General features: G+C 42.3%; 1 protein-coding gene across 2 annotated transcripts in view; it reads right to left on the bottom strand.

Annotated features, from left to right (window-relative positions):
- prkcab (protein kinase C, alpha, b) overlaps positions 1 to 19110 on the bottom strand; it is an 85895-nt gene that overhangs the window by 56667 nt on the left and 10118 nt on the right. For both annotated transcript variants that reach the window (XM_031872100.1, XM_031872099.1), the window contains exon 3: positions 1967 to 2049. In XM_031872100.1, the coding sequence (XP_031727960.1) occupies positions 1967 to 2049 (83 nt within the window). The remainder of the gene's footprint in view (positions 1 to 1966; positions 2050 to 19110) is intronic.

The following is a 19110-nucleotide window of genomic DNA, read 5'->3' on the forward strand; positions in this document are numbered from 1 at the left end:
AGGACAGAGGACAGGAGGACAGAGGACAGAGGCCAGGAGGACAGAGGAATGACTCGAATGGGTGTCTGTGTTCTTCATTCTTTATAAACTTTACTCAGAAGTGTTGTTTATTTTACATTCATTTCCAGTGCGATATTAATGACTTTATATCGTGACTTTGTTGTTGTAAACATAACTGTTGCTGCTCTATAAACAATATTTAGATATATTCAAAATATCAATAAATTCTAATCCTGAAGCAGAGTAGGGCCGAGTTGTTCTAAAATCCTAAACATCTCCCTACCTGAAGGCCACCGTAGTTCCCAAACACGCTTGGAAAGGGAGAGGTGAGCAGAGAGGCATTCAGTTGGCTGCAACACACAACTATAGTCACTAAATACTACACACTATAGTCACTAAATACTACACACTATAGTCACTAAATACTACACACTATAGTCACTAAATACTACACACTATAGTCACTAAAGCTGTCAAATAGATGTCGAGTAAAAAGTACATTTGCCTCCAAAATGTAAAAGAACGTACCAAAAAGTACAGTATAACATAAAATGGGAATACTCAAGTAAAGTACCTCAGGTATAGTACTTGAGTGTACTTGGTTACATTCCACCACTGATGGCGGCTCATCATCTGAATGCACAAACCGTACGTGCGAATGGGTTTTTTGGCATGTAAGTACACAGACATCAGTGCATGCTGCTGCTGGGCTTGACCTCCACTCTTATCTAACCAAGGACACATCCCATTCCTGGCTGCAGGGGACAGCACACGGAGGCTCAGCAGCTATACAGCGGGGCTGCACACCCACTCGAACAGAGGGACCACAGAGGTCAGACTGCAACATATGAATAAGATAATAAGACACAACACTGATGAAACACCAGTGCTCTGCCCCGACAGCGGAAGATGAGCTTTGGGGGGGAAAGAGAGGAGGCTAATGAGGAACAACGTTATCACACCTGATGTGTGGAAGCACAGAGAAGGGCGCCCGTGTGATATGCTCTGCAATGGAGGGTTGAATTATACAGGCTGATACCAACAAATCAATAGGATGATATATTGCAATGCTCGCTCTCATAATATATTATTGATACGCTGGTGTTTCAAGTGTTTTTTTGTTTTTTTTAAATGGTCAGCCTGACTGGATTTTGTTTCATTAAGTCTGACGACATGGTGGGGCGAGTAGAACCAAATGAGCTTTCAAGTTGAATGGCTTCAGATCTAAAAAGACTGATGGGACAGCCAAACTCAATATATTGTTATCTTTGTATCTTTGTTAGGAAGAACCCCTTGAGATGTACCGTCTCGTTTTAAAGGGGGTCCTTGTAGGTGGGGTTGAACTAGGTATTCAGTTGCTTATTCGATTTAAATCTTTGGCCATTCCGCTTGTCATCAACTGGATCATTATACCACTTTAAGTTTAAGTCACCAACATATAGAACAAAAGGTATTATCTTTCTCATTGTTTGCTCATGAAATATTTAGTTGGAGTTTTAACTGGTGAGTTCTCATTCAGCAGTTGGTTTCAGTTGAACATTCTGTTGCTATAGTAGCAACCGCCACTGGCACAGTTCCACGGCAGTTCCAGTCCAAACGCCGAGTTTACACTTCAGCCAAAAGACTGACAAGCCGACATTGTTTCATCGGCCACTTCGACAGCTCTGTGACAAAGTAATTCATCTCTTCTCTGCTCCCCAAATGCCTCTTTGGAGCGTTTACCAGCATAGATATCACAGTCTCTTCTGCACTTCTTTTACTTTGTTGCTTTACAGTCAAGAAATATTACATTTGATAAAAGCTGTAGAATAATATTGATCCCTCCTTTTTGGAAACATATATTCTGCCCTTTTAAGAGTTTTTCTTCCACAAGAGTATGCATGTCGTACTGTCTTGTATATCAAATACACCCCCAAACATTGTTATTAGTTGTCTTCAGTGTATTTAAAGAGAAAGCTGAACTTACGTCTGTGTCAGGACCCTTGTCGGCTCCAGGACAGGAGAAGGTGACGAACTCATGGCACCGTTTGTGGACCACAAAACAGCACACTGGGAGGAAGAAAGAGAGTCTTACAGTAAAAATGTATGACACGTTTATGACACATAAAGTGCATTCAACCACCAAATGTGTCTCTTAAGGGAACAAAATGTCAACACACAAGACACAAAGTATGCCATCCTTATTTTATCTAGTGTTTTGTGCAAGTTTTTCTGACAAATACTTGAGCGACAGAGGGAGAAACAGAAAGCGAAAGGCAGTAAGCGAGAGGCCACGCATGTAAATCAACGCCAATGGACCTCAAAGTGAGTTTGACAAAGCCTCTCTAGTATGGACACGCAAACAAATGCAGCGAGACAAGTCTCAAAAGCATGCGCGCCCCCACACACCCACTCCCACACTCAAAAGGGCGCTATATAATCTCGTGCGTTCCGAAAGCCGTCGGCTCTTTGCAGCCATGTTCGTTTGATGCCGATTGCATCATCGTCTCCGTCTCTACCAAAAGCGTCACGCGGCTGACATGACACCTGACGCCGCTCTCACGTCAGCCACATTTGGACATTGGCGAAAAATCTGGAGGGAGAAGCGTGGACATCAGTGACAAGCTGACTCCCTCTCCCAACTCTCACTCTGTGTACCCAACTGTATTTTTTTTTTTCCTCTGCCATTGTGTCGAAATACCTCAATCCTCTCTTTCTTTTTTCATTCTCACACAATCTGTCTGCTTCGCTCATTGTCAAGCTGCCTGCTTGTTCATGTGCACTTCTGTGCTCTCCCACCGTTGTATCCGTGTGTTGTTTTTGTCTCTAACTCTGCCAGCTACGTCACAGTTGCCAGACAATCCGACGGCCATCGGCCAAACAAGGGGGAATTTAGTTTCCTGAGAAGTCCAAGAAGCAGCGGGGGTTTCGACTGTCCATGCAAATATGGCTGTACTGTATCTGGATAATTAGATACACTTTAGATGGATAGATAAATCATCATCACTATTTTCAGCATGATGATTGTTTCCATCATCATAATCCTAATCCAACCCTGATACTCATGATAGCATTTCTCCCCGTATATGTGTGTCAGAGGTGGATATTCCCTTTCCACTGGTGTAGTGCTGAGCCAGTGGCAGCGTACAGTAACAATTCATCTCACGCAGCAATAAAGAGGAAACCAAGCAGAGGGGGGGATGAAAAGCTCAGCAAAATAGTAGCCCGGAGTGATTTATCCCTCCTCTGAAGTGGTCATCTGTGCCATTTGTCATAATGCAGTGCGCAAAAAAAGAAGAAGAAGTATGTTATACACAGGTGTAAAGGTAGACAGCGGGTATTTATAGGAACCAGTCGGTGGGGAATTGTCAGCGGGGCGGGTGATTTGACCCTCGGGATGGCAGTGTTGCTCAGTCCAATTTGATCCCGACTGAAAAATCTCAACAGCTATTACTTGGACTGTCATGAAATGTGTTTGATCTGCTTGTGCATCGTACATCACAAACACACACACACACACACACACACACATACAAAGATGTTCATCGTACCCTGAAGATGTCACAGATTCTACCGACTTTGGGGACTCCCTGACTTCTCCTCTAGTGCCATCAGCTGGTGACATTTTTGGCTTTTGGTGAAATATCTCTATTAAGTTTGGTAGACATTCATATCCCCTCAGGATGAGTTCTCATCATTTTTTTATAAGAGCCAATGTTAGCATTATTATATCAATATTTGAAGCTCAACAACTTAGTTCTAAACTACGACTTCCACTTTTTGGATGAAGCAGTTCATAAAAGCTAAGGTATAAAAAATCAATTGGCTTCAGCTGTATTCCAACGTGTCAGATACATATCTAAACTTGTGTGATACTTCAGTGTGATAATATATTGTCTTTAATGGAGTCATATCGTGATGAAATCATATATCCAATCGATATACAACTATGTCCTCTTGATGATAACAATCGGATGCTCACTCAAATTTCTCTTAGGACTCCGAAAAGATGTAAAAACAGAAAAAGGGAATAAAACCAGTGTTGAAATCACTCTTTATTTCCCTGAAAAATCATCTTTTCTATCTGTCACTGCTGAAGAGATTAACAATTGTTTTGGTGTATTGACCTCGGAGCATTCATTCCCACTTCACATCCACCTCCGACTCGCCCCACAGTCAAACTTTCAATCCTCCCAGCCCACATCCTGCCCACTCTGCTGTCAAACTGAATCAAAAAACAACAAAACGCATGAAATCTGCTGTGTGTATTTCTCATCTTCTGTGCTTCAGATTTACTCAGCAGGATTAGCTCTGAGTGCAACCATTGGGTTTCTCTTTTCCTCCCCGGCCTACTTACAATACGCGAATCACGGGTGTAATGACGTCCGTATAGTTCCTCTCCCTCCATCCATCAGCACCCTCAGCAGCCACACACCCACTCGTCCACCGCCGCCTCACTTTAGTGCTGACCTCAGGCCAGCTTGAGTGTGCTGGTGGTGCTGCGGTGTGGAGCTGAGCAGACGGACTTGTCACTGATCTCAGTCCAGAGGTGAAGAAGGGCCATCAAGCTGTGTATAGTGGAGGAGATGAATCTGTGTGTGTGTGTGTGAATGTGTTTGTCAATATGTGTGTGTGACAGGCAGGCTTAACCAGTTTATCACAAGACAGAGACCGTGTTTCTCATGGGACTATAATCCCTGCCGTCAATTTTCATGCACACGCACGCACGCACGCACACACACACACACACACACACACACACACACACACATTTATCTAAAAGCTGTTTTAGGAAAGCAGGAGCCAATATGCTGTGGTGGCTGAGACATAGAGGCTCTCACAGGATGGTATAACCATCCAATCAGGAGTTAAGCTGTGAAGATACTCTACATCTACGCCTGTCAGACATGTGTTGAATCAACAAAACAATATATGTTTCTTCACCGTCTCTTATGATGAGAGACAAAAAGAGGAAGAAACACATCAAAAAGACCTGGAGGAGTACCTAATTGTGTTTGGAGTGGGGTTTTTTTGTGTGTGATTTGAATGCCACTATAATAAATCTTTGGTATGACTCAGGTACAAGGATCTGACAAAGGAACCTCAGTAATAAGAAGTGTTTCTCAGAGAGAGCTGTGTGAAGCAGCAGGAGCAGAGGTGACACAGTGACATACTGTATTGTCAGGGATATTATGATTAATTACTATGGGCTCTGTTTCACCGGCCTAATTGCATAAAGCGCAGAGATAATGGGCTTTGGCATTACAAAGCAGCTTACACAACACAAACGCTTTCTTGTGAGGGTGTGTGTGTGCACGGCAACAAGTGCATTATACTCTACGTCTGTCTCCATCTGTGGGCATTTTGTGGCATGTTCTCCCACTGCTACACACACTATGGTGGCATTCCTCCACCTCACATCCCTATCTCTCAAAACACTGATCCTCTAAAGTGAGGATTTAGCCCCGGCTAATCTGGTGAAATTGGTAATCTACCGAGCCACCGTTAATAAAATGATGCTGTGCTGTTTGCCAAGAGCTTGCTGTGGAGATAAGACAGAGGGCAGGACACCTGCAGCGCCAGACTAACTCAATACTTTCCAGGCGCGCTGAATTGATCCGGGCCCCCAGAGGGTGACCACATCACAAAGAGGACTGAGGCTTTGATCCGAGATCCACGGGAGAAAGTGTGCGACGGATGAATGAGCGGAGAGGGAGACGACAAATCCACAGGGGTTCATGGTTCCTATGTAGACATTGGTGTTGCGCGGTATACCGATGGTAGAAAGCTATCACAATACCCTGCTGCTAAGAACGGAACAATACCCCATTTTATTAGTACCAATACTGTGAGTTTAATAAGAGCCGTATTTATGCCATTAGAATTTTATTTTGTTTGTTAGTTTAGTTACTTTAATCTGCTTAGTATCTCCAGTCTTGGGGGGATATTAAAATGAATGAACATTATGGTTCACTAATTATTGTTTTATGGCTTCTTTTCACATCCTCCACTGTCTTGCATTGACTTGTCAATTGTTCCAGGAAGTTTTAGGTTTTTTCCGTGGTATCGTTTCAGTATCGGTATCAAGAAACTTCAGGTATCGTATCAAAGTCATAGTTTTGGCATCATGTCAACACTAGAAGACATGGATGTATTTTTGCGGTGAAGTTATATAAAATGGCAACTTCTTCACCATCTGGAAATCATACACAGATCATTTATTGCGCCGTACACTTTAAATAAACACAGACAGACAACCGGGCTGCACATTGTGTTAAATGCTCTGTTTCCCCACTTGTTATGGCCCTGTGGTCTTTCTGTAAACTGTTTGTCATTTCAGGCAAGAAAAATGGCAGAGAATGAAAAGGAGAGGAGAGGCATGGAGAGTATTTTCCTCTCGTGGTTATTTTTAGGCTCGATTCTGGCCAGGGCTGGAACAGCGTGTGCTGATCCCCACGGCGCTGGAGACGTGAGGGAGGACATTTCCTTTACACCTGGCCAATGGACACTATAAATACACTGATCAAACACAAAGACACATCTCAGGGAAACGTGAACGTGAGCATGGATGATGAGGGAAAAGGTCTTCCTGCGTAAGTGCTGAATGAGAGAGAACCACACAATGGGCCAATGGAAGTACTGCATGCTACATACATCAGAGAGCAGTACACCGGCCTGGGTCAAAGTCTCATCAAATTTTGATAGACTCCAGAGAGGAACTGTATCGTATGTTGTTTACCACTCGGGTCAGATGATTGAATCTGGGCTTAAAGCAAGAAAGCAAACAGAAAGAGCAAATTTCATCTTTGTTCATGTTTGTTTTATATCTCTTCCAGAGGGCTCTGACTTCAACAGTGCGACCTCTGAACTGCTGCCTTTGCAGGGAGTGGCAGATCTGAGATTCCCGGCGTGTGGCAAACTTTGGTTTTCTAGTCCGTGTCTGACTTTCCTACAAACTCTTCCTGTTTTGGTTGTTTTGATCTGACAAAGCAGCACCTGTCCTGTATTCTGTTACCCTGTAATACCGCATCTTCTGAGGATGAGGTATGCTTTTAATTGGCCAGCGCATATCATCCATCATTTTCACTTGGCACCACACTGCGCTTGAAATTATTCTCTCATTTTTTTGGAAAACACATCACAGAATTTGAAGCAAGGCGGGTCACCTTCAAACACCCCATGCAGGAAAAAGCCGGTCCAAGTAATGGCAGATTGGTTCACAGTTAAAACACTATAGCCGACTAAATTGCCTCTGTATATCACAATATAAGTCTCTGTCCTTTTCCCACCACCCCTGGGAGATGAAGTATGCGTGACATACACCAGCAAGCAGTGTTTGCCTGGAGAGGGAGGAAATGAACAGAGCTGCAGCTACAACAAAGGTCTGGAAACTCAATTTCAGCACATACATTCAATTATGCACGCTATAGGCACACAGAGGACAAAGACACGCAGTGGGGACACAAACACAGACTTAACAGTGAAAACGTGACCTTGAAAGTAACAACAAAAGCTGTACACAAAGAGCGCTGATGGACTACATTGCAAGAGAAGATAAGTAGAGAGGGCAATGTGGGAATGAATAGAGCGGACATGAACAGATAGAAAGAGATAGATAAGAGCAGAACATAATCTTTCTCCTCATGTCTCCTTAAGGGCACACAAAATTTGCAAAAACTTCTCTAGAACTCTGTTTGTATCAAGCAATTATCTCCATCACCACAATACCCTGATGTACTCATGAATATGCATGTGTTTGATTGTTTAAATATGTGCATATATAAAGAATTATGCAATTTCTGCAAAACAACTCAGGGGAGATTCAGCACAGTGGAGATGAACTAAACATCAGAAATCGTCACAAACTCACTAAATCTGCTGTGTGTTCACGTGCAGTTACATCTGATCGGTTTAGAGAGGGTGGGAGGATTTAAGGTGAGGTTCAAGGGGAATTTGGCCTTTGTCAGATTGCATCACAGAGCTCATGTTGTCCTCAGTCTCCTGGCTGTTATCACCTGAGATCTGCGTTTGATTATGCATGTCTAGACCGCAGACACAGACAGTTGAGATGAGGTCCCCAGGGTGCATGCTTGTTTTTTGTTGTTCTTTTTCAGCATGCTGTGATTTGTTTTTCTCACTTTCTTGTCATAGAGTAAAAACATTAAACAGCCTCACAAAATGCCTTAAGAACTGTAATACACATCCAAATTGTGCATACCTGGCAGTGGAATTGACCCTTCCCTAAGTCCCGCCCCCCCACAATGCTACTTTGCTAATGCTTAAAAAGTGCTAACGTTTTCTGCTAATGTTAGCTCCACTGGTTTTCACAGCTAGCTAATGCCATTCCAATCATCCTCTGCACACTTTGTGTTTGGTGCTAATAATCAAATGTTAGCATGTTAACAAGCTAAATTGAGATGGTGAACATCGTAAACATCTGCCTTTTGTGACTATGTTAGCATGATGATGTTAGCATTTAGCTCAAAGCACCACTGTGCCTACAGACTTGCAGAGTCGCTAGCCTGGCTGCGGACTAATAAGTCCTTATTTTCCACGTCATTAGCTGCCTAACAACCCTGGAATGCATTATGCTGAAAAATGGGCTCGCCAGTTAGACATACAAATTAATACATGCATCAGGTATGAACATATACACACACACACACACACACACACACACAGCCCCGTACGCACACAAATGCTCAGCGTCTTTGCAGCACTAGTAGTGTTTGTATTAAGAAATGTCCACAGGGGGACTGGATCAATTATTCCGAGCTACAGGTGGGAGTGTTTGGCTACCAAACATCTCTGAGTCACACAGGGGAAATAGTGATACAGCCTCATGAATTAAATACGACTCTGAACACATGATGTCGGCACACACACACACACATAAATACACAAGTTTAAGCATACACATGTATGCTTTTAAGCGCATTTCCTGTCATGTATTTGCTAAATGCACTCGTACACTCATTTTACACACAGGCCTACTGTATTTCTGTAAGACAAGATGGACACACCAGCAGGTACACATACAGTGTACACACTCACTACATCTGGTTCCCTTGTCTCCTCATCTTCTCACACACACACACACGCACAGACACACAGACACATGTCCAGTCAGTGATGTATCACCTGCAATGGTCTGGCTCAGAGCCCCCTGTGCCTGTGTATCAGGTGTCACAGTGGTAGTAATGTAATGAGTGTCGTTAGCTATGGTCCATACAGAGGCTCTCAGGCTGACACTGGTGCACACAGACAGGACCAAATTAGACTGTACAATAGACTGGCTAACAGCAGGATGTAACAGCAAGCGCTGATGATTATAGATGCATATATATAATATATATACATATATATGGGCAAACACTGTCAGTCGCCTTAGGTAACGGCTTTCCATACAACAACTGTGGCACACACAGACAGCAGGCGGTCGGGCAAAATGCAAAGGTCACAGTCTGGTGCCTGGGGAAAAGCTGATACCACTCATCAACATCAGAGCATCTTCCACTCCTGCGGCACAGCATGTCCTCGACTCGTTTTTTTGGGGACCAGTGAAGTCGAGGCTAAATTTGTCTCGGGACATTTTGAAACATAAATAACACACTCTTTGTTTTTCCTCATTTTAGTCATTTTTTTAGGTCTTGTTTTGTCATCTTTTCTGTGTTTCTCGTCTTTTTCGTTCTTGTTCAAATACAGAGATCAAAGAGAAAACGGTGACCTTGATCAAAACTCACTTCTGTATTAGGAAAAAAAAATTTTTTATACGAAAATGTGCATCTAATGAAACACAATTGCTCTTCAGTGAGTAAACACATTCATAAATGCTATACAAACCTATGGGTTGTATAAGATATTAACAACATGGTCCTCTTCTCCACTAGGCAGGCCTACTGCTGCAGCTGCTCATAACTGATACAATGCGGTAGCTACAGTTTGGTACACTTGCTACTCAAATATGCCAGCTTTGATGCTTGCTCCGGCCCTTTTTCTGGCCTTGTACTGTTTTTCCGCACCTTCTTCACATCAAAGCAACAAGACCTCTTCTACAATCCTGCATCACTTTCTTGCGTTTATTCCCAGAAAAGAAGAATAGAGATGAGCTTCCGAAACCTGAGCTCTGATGCACATAATTCACACCACTGCAAGTAGAGCTGGGTCGATATCATGATGTGTTACTAAATAACGTCTTCGATTTTGGGCATTATAATGTGGCATAAGTGTTGTCTCTTCCTGGTTTTAAAGGATGCATTACAATAAAGGGATGTAACTCTCCGAACTTACCAGACTGCTCTATTATTTGCCTTTACCCACTTTGTCATTATATCCATATTGTGTAAATACTTTGTAAAAGCACCAGTGATCAATCCTACAATATTGTCGCAATATTGATGTGGAGATATTGGGTCACAAATGTTGTGATATTTGATTTTCTCCATATCACCCAGCTCTAGCTGCAAGTCTTAAATGTTGTTTTAGTCATCAACTGATCTCACAATAAGCTCTTAAAGAAGTGTTTCTCTGCAACATTAAAGCAAAATTACGTAACTTGTACACATGTTGTCTTATGTATGAAAAGTTGAATTAATAAGCAATAAAACACAACCCTTTTTTAATCCAGTACACTTTGGGGTTGTGCTGCTTCAGCCGTACTTGGTCTGGATTGATCAGTAGCTTGTGACGGCTAACGGTAGCTAACGTTAGATGGATACTGCTGTGTAACCGACAATACTGTGTGGACTTTGCGGATCTCTACTTGTGTTACTGTTACTTTGTTGACGAGGATCTCAGAAACATTTCAATGGTTTTATCACAAAATAAGATTCGTACCACACCCGGAGACGAACCACAAGACCGTGAGACAAAACGGCACAGACAGAAATCTCTTATTTAAAAATGTCTCAAACTCTGACTGACTGAGCAAATGTTATTTAAGGGCCTTCAAAGTTTCTGTCGACATAGCTAACCCGACCCAAGAACCTAACAAACAAGCACCAGCAACATTTCAGAAGGTTTTTTTCAATAGTTGGTGTGTATGTGCATAGAAACCTACTCATACAAGAGCTGCGTTTGGCTGGAATTAAAAAATAATTTCATTCTCAACCTCAACATGAATATTATACCTGGTAGTTTGTGGTGTTTTCACTAAATCTATCAAAGCTCCTCTGCTGACCAGAGACGACCGCATCAGATGTGTCGGGTGTACAAACAGGAAGCCTGGATCAAATACATTTTGCACGCAACTAAAAAGGCCCAAAGACCTCCGCTTCAATAACTACACCTGACATTTTTCTTCCACCAGTTTAGTGGAGCTGCATGAATCACAGTGAATTCATGTTGTAGTAGTGAATCATATTGCTACCCCCGTGTGGGGAGACTTACACATCCACCTGGAGCCAGATGAGCGAACACAATACCGGAATTAAGATGAATCGTTGTAGGTTTTTGGAAGCATAGCTTAGTAAATTGCGAATAAGAGTAAATTAGTTGATAAACAGAGGTAGCTCTGAGTGAGAGATAGAAGACACCGCTCATTAATTATTAGGTGTTAATAGGCATAACAAAATAAAAATGGAGGAAAGGGATGACATGAAACGAAGGAAAAGACAAATATGCAACGAAAAAAAAGGAAACTATAAAAGGTGGTAAGGTGAAATTAAGTAGATTTTGATTAACTGAATTGTGACTCAGGGGCCAAGTTTACTGCACAGTAGACAAGAGCAGACTGGACAACTCTCACCATGAGGCCTGCTCTCTGCCACGAGCACATGCATTTACAGTGTACATGCACACATTGCGTACACACACGTCCACACGCCCTCATCCAGATGCACAGATGTAAATGCACAGATGCTCGGAGAGAACTCACACATGGACACTCACACATGCGGACACAGCCTCCTCAAAAATGGAGACTTGGAAAACACACACTCACACACTGGCACGACCTCTCGTTCTCTGCCCCATTCTTAAGCCGTCCAGAAATGTATTTTCGTAGCATGCAAACTGCAGAGCCCCAGAGAAACACCGTCATGCTGTATTGAGGTCAAGAGGATTGAGCCGGAAAACCTGGCCGTTGTGAGTAGTAAAGCAGTCGGTAAACTGTAGTGTTGCTTCAGCCCCCTTATTGCTGATTAATGGCACTCGGGCTGAGAAAGGGAGCATGACTCTTCTCATCACTAGGCGTCTCTGTGCCTTGGCTAATTGGCCTAGTTAATCCACACGCCTGCATCCAAGCCTGTGTGGAGCGATTAGTCAGCCTGTCGAGTGCATGGCTCGTACCATTTGGAGCCGAATAAGGCGGGGAAAGAAAAAAAAACAAAAGGCAGCAGCTGTGGCGAAATGGCATTCTGTGCTTTCTGCAAGATGGTTTCAATTAGCGCCCGCTATCTCCCTCGCCACCCAATGCTTTCTTATTCTTATTTTTTCAATGACAGTGATCTGAGCCCTGCGAGTGAAAGGGCTTTAAGGATAGCAGGGTCAGCTAGCTGGTCAGACTGCTCAAACCACATAAGTCTTATTGGGAGAGTTTTTTAAAACTAACACATAACATGCTTACTCCTCCCTTGCATGGTAACGTGACCCGACGAGTGGAAAACTGTTGCAACGCTGTTGGCCTCCTCACCACAATAACTAAACTTTAGGAGCAACTGAAGTCAGTCGGCAGCTAACGGTACCTGCACTCTGCAGCTCATGTTACCGCAGTTTCACAAAGTGTGTTGGAGAACTATGGTGGCCTACAGGTAACTTAAAAAGGGGAAAGGCCCAATCTAGAGCCAGTGTTTGGTTTGTCCGTTCTGGGCTACTGTAGAAACATGGCGGTGCAACAGAGCGGACTCCGTGAAGAGGACCTGCTCCGTATGTAGATATAAAGGGCTTATATCAAGGGCTTATAATGAAAACATAATGATTCTTAGTTGTAGATGATTATTCACTCATATGATGTTCCTTAGATCCACTGAAATGCTACACACTAGATCTTTAGAGCTGCAATAATCTGCATAATACCAATGTATCAAATGACAACGTGAAAGAGGTCGCTCGTAGAGATGAACCAGCAGAGAAGCATCATCTGAATTTGCGGCTCCACTCGTCTTTAGGGAGCTTTATTGAGAGTGTGTTCACAACTTATTTCAGCTGCCCGCAAGTGGCCCTACAAATCAGTTATTGCAAGTTTAAGCTTTTACTGACTGATTAATGATGTGTTTCTGAAGAACAAAAAGAAGAAATACTGCCGACTCAGAAGGATAAAGCAATCTTTACCTGCTACTGTAACACTCTCTTTGGTCTTTGGGGCACTAAATAACTCATGATCTTTTTACTGTGCCGACAGGACTATATGTCAGTGGAACTGGAAATGCATGAGGTTGCCTTTTAAACCTACAGCCATCTTCTCCGATGGAAAAAATGACCAAGAAGGCCTGTGAGCTGTATCCCTTTTATCCTGTCACATAGGTTGAATGCATGATTTGATAAAAATCCACATTTTAGTAGAAGCTCATAAATTCTGACTTCAGTCTGCACTTTTCTGATGAACACTAGCAGGGACATAAAAATGTCTTCTTTTTAAATTCTGACCTGCGAGATCCGCAAACCAACTCTGCGGCTCTGCGCAAGCTTTTCCACAGAAGTATAAATTAGGCATAAGTGTCTATTTATGTTTATGATCTTGGTTCAGCATGTAACATTTGCTAATTAGCACGAAAGCACACGTTGGGCTTGTATTTAGTTTTGCAAGTTTTTGGTCACTAACCAAAGTGTTGGACGACTTTTAGTTTCGACCTGATGAATTGGGGAACTTAAGTTACAATTAGTCTTGAGGGAGACATGGATGTTTGTACTCAGTTTAATTGCAAAACTTTAACCTGCTGGTGGTGCCATAGGACAAGACCACAGGGTTCATCCTCTGGGGACCATGAATGTCTGGACAAAACTTAATGCCAATCCATCAAATAGCTGTTATTTCAGTCTGGACCGTGTGGTGAAAAAAGAGACAAAAGAGCTTGTATTGGCTTTGGGCCTCGCTCCCTTCTATTCGTTTGTTGCTGCTCTTTACAGAGGAGTGATACAGCCCGTTGAATGTGGTTAACCTCACTTTCAGATACAGTTACGCCCACCACTCTCACTCCTCTCTCTGCCGCTGTGTGTCTCACCAGCCCTCTCTGGCTCCATGTGAAGAGCTCCTCTCACAGTCGGAGGCCTCGTTTTTCACTCGCCAGCTTCCATTGCCCCACTGTTGTGTGAAATCTGCTCTGTCCTTGCAGCCGGCCGGGATCAAAGAGCTGTTGACACAGTCTGAACTGACTTGTCAAGGCTACCGTGTCTGTCTGAAATTCAGTTCGCATTACAGAGCCTGAACGGTGATCGCGGTGATAATGTGCTTTTGTTACAACCCTGTGTAAATGAACCTCTGATCGCACATTCATTTGTTACCTGGGTTGCTGGCCCAAGCGTGACGTGCAAAGATAATGGATCTTGTATTTAGCTAATGTTTTGTATGCAGAAAATGAATGCATGGTCAACAGCTAAAATGAAGGTAAAAGTGGACTGATCAAAGGTCAACAAGCAGTAATCATCATCATCATCATCATCATCATCATCATCATCATCCTCTCACCCTTTTAGCAGGCATGCCAGCAACAGCCCTCATGATCCGTAAGGACACAAATCAACTGAGCGCTTTTACTTCAGCATTAGCATTTTCCTCCATCTGGCTTGAATACTGAACTAGCCGGGAGATTTGTTGGCCAGTCCCTTCACCATTTTGCAAATCTATCATGTTTACATTTCCTATTTGTAGATATGGATAGAGAAGATAGAGAAATAAAAATATGTCACTAAAAGAAAGAAATGTGTAATGAGGCAACTTAGATAGTCAAAATGAGCAGTGGCTTAAGTTATTTCTGTGCGTTTATGCTTTATTGGCCATATTTCTGTTTTCATAAAATAATTAAAAATCCTCAGGATCTATTGCTACAGTGCAGGCTTTCAAATATTACTACAAAACAGAAAGGTGCAAACCCCTCAAACCCACACACAAGGGTCTTATACTTGAGGACAGCGAGGATAACATTTTTCATATTGGTTTGATTCATTTCATTATCAAGCTGTAAGCCTGTTTTAGTCTAATTGATTAGTACTTTGGCTTTCACTACCTCTTCGGTTTCTCTATCTGTAGTATGAGTTGATGGAGAAACACTTTCTCATTAACGACGTAGAAGTTAAAGAGGAGAAGTTGCCAACTCTGACACACAAACAACAAACAGCACAGAATCTAATAAATACTCTCCCTTGTTATTTCATCCGTGGGACCCCGGAGATGATAAACACAGATTAAAAGATAAAATTCCTTCCATTCTACCATACAAGATGCCAAAGAAAACATGGTAGCAAAGCCCTGTTTCTCCCTTGTGGTGCCTGTTGCTATATTTGCCAGGGAGGCTGGGAAAGACCAGGAGGAGACACAGTCGTGACACCTTCAATTAGATACTCGGACCTGACGGCCTCCATCTCCTGTCCTCCCTCATCTCCTCCTCCACAAGAGAGCACGAGGTGAGGATGCAGATGGAGTGCCGGTGAATGTGTCTGAAAGCAAGAGAAACCAGCACTAAAAGGAGAGGTATGCATGTGCATTGATGTGTTCAAATTGGAAAAGTAGCTGTGTCTGCAATATCGCCCGGGGTCCATACGAGCTTTTTACAATGTGTGAAAGAGAGTTCATAAGCAGCAGTTCACCTATAAAGCAGCTTCTAGCACATTAACAGCCAGGAATACGGGCATCTGATATCACACATACCTATTGTATGTGTGAGAGAGCACTTCACTGTACGTATGTTTTATTTCCTTTAATTGATGTATTTCCTGGAAATATTGACAGCAGGAAGTCTTGATCACAGTACATCATCGGCTTGCAGTTTGACGTTAAAGCATATCTGTCCCTGTGTGATTCGTTGTTATGCACAGATATTATAAAACACGCTCACTTTCCCATAAATATGAAACTACTATAGAGTAGATGTGGCCATACCAATTATAACTAATCTACGTCTACAAGGTACAAGACAAGTGAAATATACTTGTTAAAGCACAGCCTACTACCCTACAAAGCCAAAACAGTAACTAAATATTTTGTCAAAATTGAATTTGACATCTTACCTTAAAACAGAAAATATTAGGCTACAATAAAGAAATGTGTCCGCTTTTGAGGAATAAACCCAGCATGAAAAAATAGCTAATTAAAGCTAGCTAGAGAGCTAGTCTAACCCTAAACTAGCATAGCTTAGCAGAATACAGGAAACTAGCAGAGTGTAGCAGAGAACAGGAAACTAGCATAGCTTAGCAGAGTACAAGAAACTTGCATAGTTTAGCAGAGTACAGGAAACTTGCATAGCTTAGCAGAGTACAGGAAACTTGCATAGCTTAGCAGAGAACAGGAAACTAGAATAGCTTAGCAGAGTACAGGAAACTAGAATAGCTTAGCAGAGTACAAGAAACTAGCATAGTTTAGCAGAGTACAGGAAACTAGAATAGCTTAGCAGAGTACAAGAAACTAGCATAGTTTAGCAGAGTACAGGAAACTAGCATACCTTAGCAGAGTACAGGAAACTAGCATAGCTTAGCAGAGAACAGGAAACTAGCATAGCTTAGCATAGTACAGGAAACTAGCATAGTTTAGCATAGTACAGGAAACTAGCATAGCTTAGCAGAGTAGTACAAGAAACTAGCATAGTTTAGCAGAGCAGTACAAGAAACTAGCATAGCTTAGCAGAGCAGCAGTAACTGATGGTTTAGCTCCCTTTAAATCACTTATTTAAATGTATTTTATTAAAGATTGAGTCATTAAACTAGCTCATTGGTTTAAATGGACAAGACAGATGGAAAGACATTTTGCTTGTAGATGTGTTTTCCCTTTAGATCGTGCAAACTAATTAATGTGAGTTCTGTCACAGCGATTATCAATCAGCATAAAATAGTGTGAAATTAAGGTTTTACCATTTCTTCCTCTATTTTGCAGCTTGGCAAAGAGCCTTCAAACTTCAGCATACTACACTCATCAACACTTCCAAACACTATCTGCTCAGTGTTTACTATAACCTTATGTATAAGTATTAATTAGCATATTTTAATTTGTTGACAGCAGGGAATCTGTTTGTGGTGGTAAATATGTTGACAGATGGACAGTCAGGTAAAAAAGGGAGCGAGGTGTGAGGATGACTAAGAGCTGCGCTGCAGTCTGTTACTGGGTGACCCTCAAACTGCACAACACACACACACACACACACACACACCGCACCACAGGACCAGGAAGAAGGAACACACGCTTCAGAAAACTGGCACACACATTTCCTCACCCTCTGCCTCTCGCTCACTCTCCTTGTCTCCCTGCGTCTTTGTCCTTGCACAGAAATAGCTCAAATATGACTGTGAGACCGGGAAAGTCCCATGTGTCCATCTCAGCCACACACTCCCTGCTTTTTATTCGCACCTTATGACTTCAGTTTTTACAGTACAGTGTAAGCGTTTAGCTGACAGCTTTACCAACGGTGACTTAAAATAACTGGAACAGGAAAATAAACAGAAGGTTAATTGGCAACTATGCCACATATTCCCTCATACCACCTTCTCACACATGCAGGTTTTCTGCTTTTCTTATATCTGGTAATGAACTGAAAACTGAATATCTTATATATACATTATATATTACCTTTAGAATTATCTACCGGCATTTTTCACAATTTTCTTGACATTTTATGGAATTGGAATTGATGAATCCAGAAAAAAATTCATAGACTATGAAAATAATCGTTAGTTGCAGCCCCATGAGATGATGAGAGCAATGACAGTAATGATATGATAATATATGACTTTTGGCTTGCCACCAATTAATGCTGAAAATGTAAAAAAATGCACAACAATAAATTCCGCTCAGCGCTGAGAAATAGGTGGGATGACATTCTTTTATGATTAATGATTTTCATCCCAGGATCGAAATTATGTGCATATGAAATCTTGGAGAGGAGCACCAAATGAAAACCAGACTCCCATCTAAGTTTTTTTCCTTTTTCCTTTGCTCTTGCATCATACCTGAGAACACGTCACTCTCACTCACACGCTATAAGACACACACACCCAGCAAGCTCAACATCCTCCTGAGTATACATAGTGCTCACCTTATGTGGGTCAAGACTGATACCTCTGAATTAAACAATTCCTAAAATAGCTGTGGGTGTAATCACCGCAGAATTCATTAAGCCCAGCTGGTGAGACTCGTAGTGTAGAGGTGAGACACTCCTGCTCTGAGTCCCCGCGGGGAGAGTCTTTCCATCCGGAATAGACAGCTGAGCGTTGAACTCACAAATGCACACTTTCATCATCATCATCATCATCTTCCCTCATTGATCCATTCACCTCGAGTTTAAGTTAGTAACACTCAACATATTAGATGTTTTCAAGCCGACAGAGATAGATAGACAAGAGGAAAATACCAATAATGGGGTTGAATGTCTGTTCTGTGCTGATGCTGTCTTTTATATAAATCATTGGTGCACCATAACAAGTTCAACATGCTGCCGTGTTTCCCCCCCCACAAAGCACTGCAAGCTGTGTTCGTACAGCGTTTGTAGCTAAACCTACCAAAATGATTTGTAGCTATATAATTTGTAGCTATCCCACGAAATCGATTCGTATGTAATCCACGAAATCATGAACCTGGAAGTATAAAGAGGTCAAAAAAAACCTAAACACTGTGTCAGTCTGTTCATGTGTCAAAGAATCTAAAGGCAGTTTGTTATGCATAAGCATACACCAACCCATCCCCAAAAACAATACAGAAACACACGGCGACACTATCCTAGGAGGTCGTTTTGTAACAGATGCTCCAACAGTGTGGTAGAAAGTTATCAGCGTGTTTGTGGTCACACTAAACTGGTGGTTACATCTCTTCTGTCTGAAATCACAGCTCCCGTCGCTCTCTATTGTTGTTTGTGTAGGATCCAGTATCTTCATCGTTCCCTCTCCTCTCAGACGTCCTCCCTCTGCACCCTCTCCGACTGCTCTTTTGGTCTTTGTTTGTTAAAACAGAGATTATGAGGGAACGGCATGTGTCATCTTATTACTCAGCATTGC

The sequence above is a fragment of the Anarrhichthys ocellatus genome, unplaced genomic scaffold, assembly GCF_004355925.1.
Source record: "Anarrhichthys ocellatus isolate YVR2014 unplaced genomic scaffold, GSC_Weel_1.0 scaffold62, whole genome shotgun sequence".
Lineage (NCBI taxonomy): Eukaryota > Metazoa > Chordata > Actinopteri > Perciformes > Anarhichadidae > Anarrhichthys > Anarrhichthys ocellatus.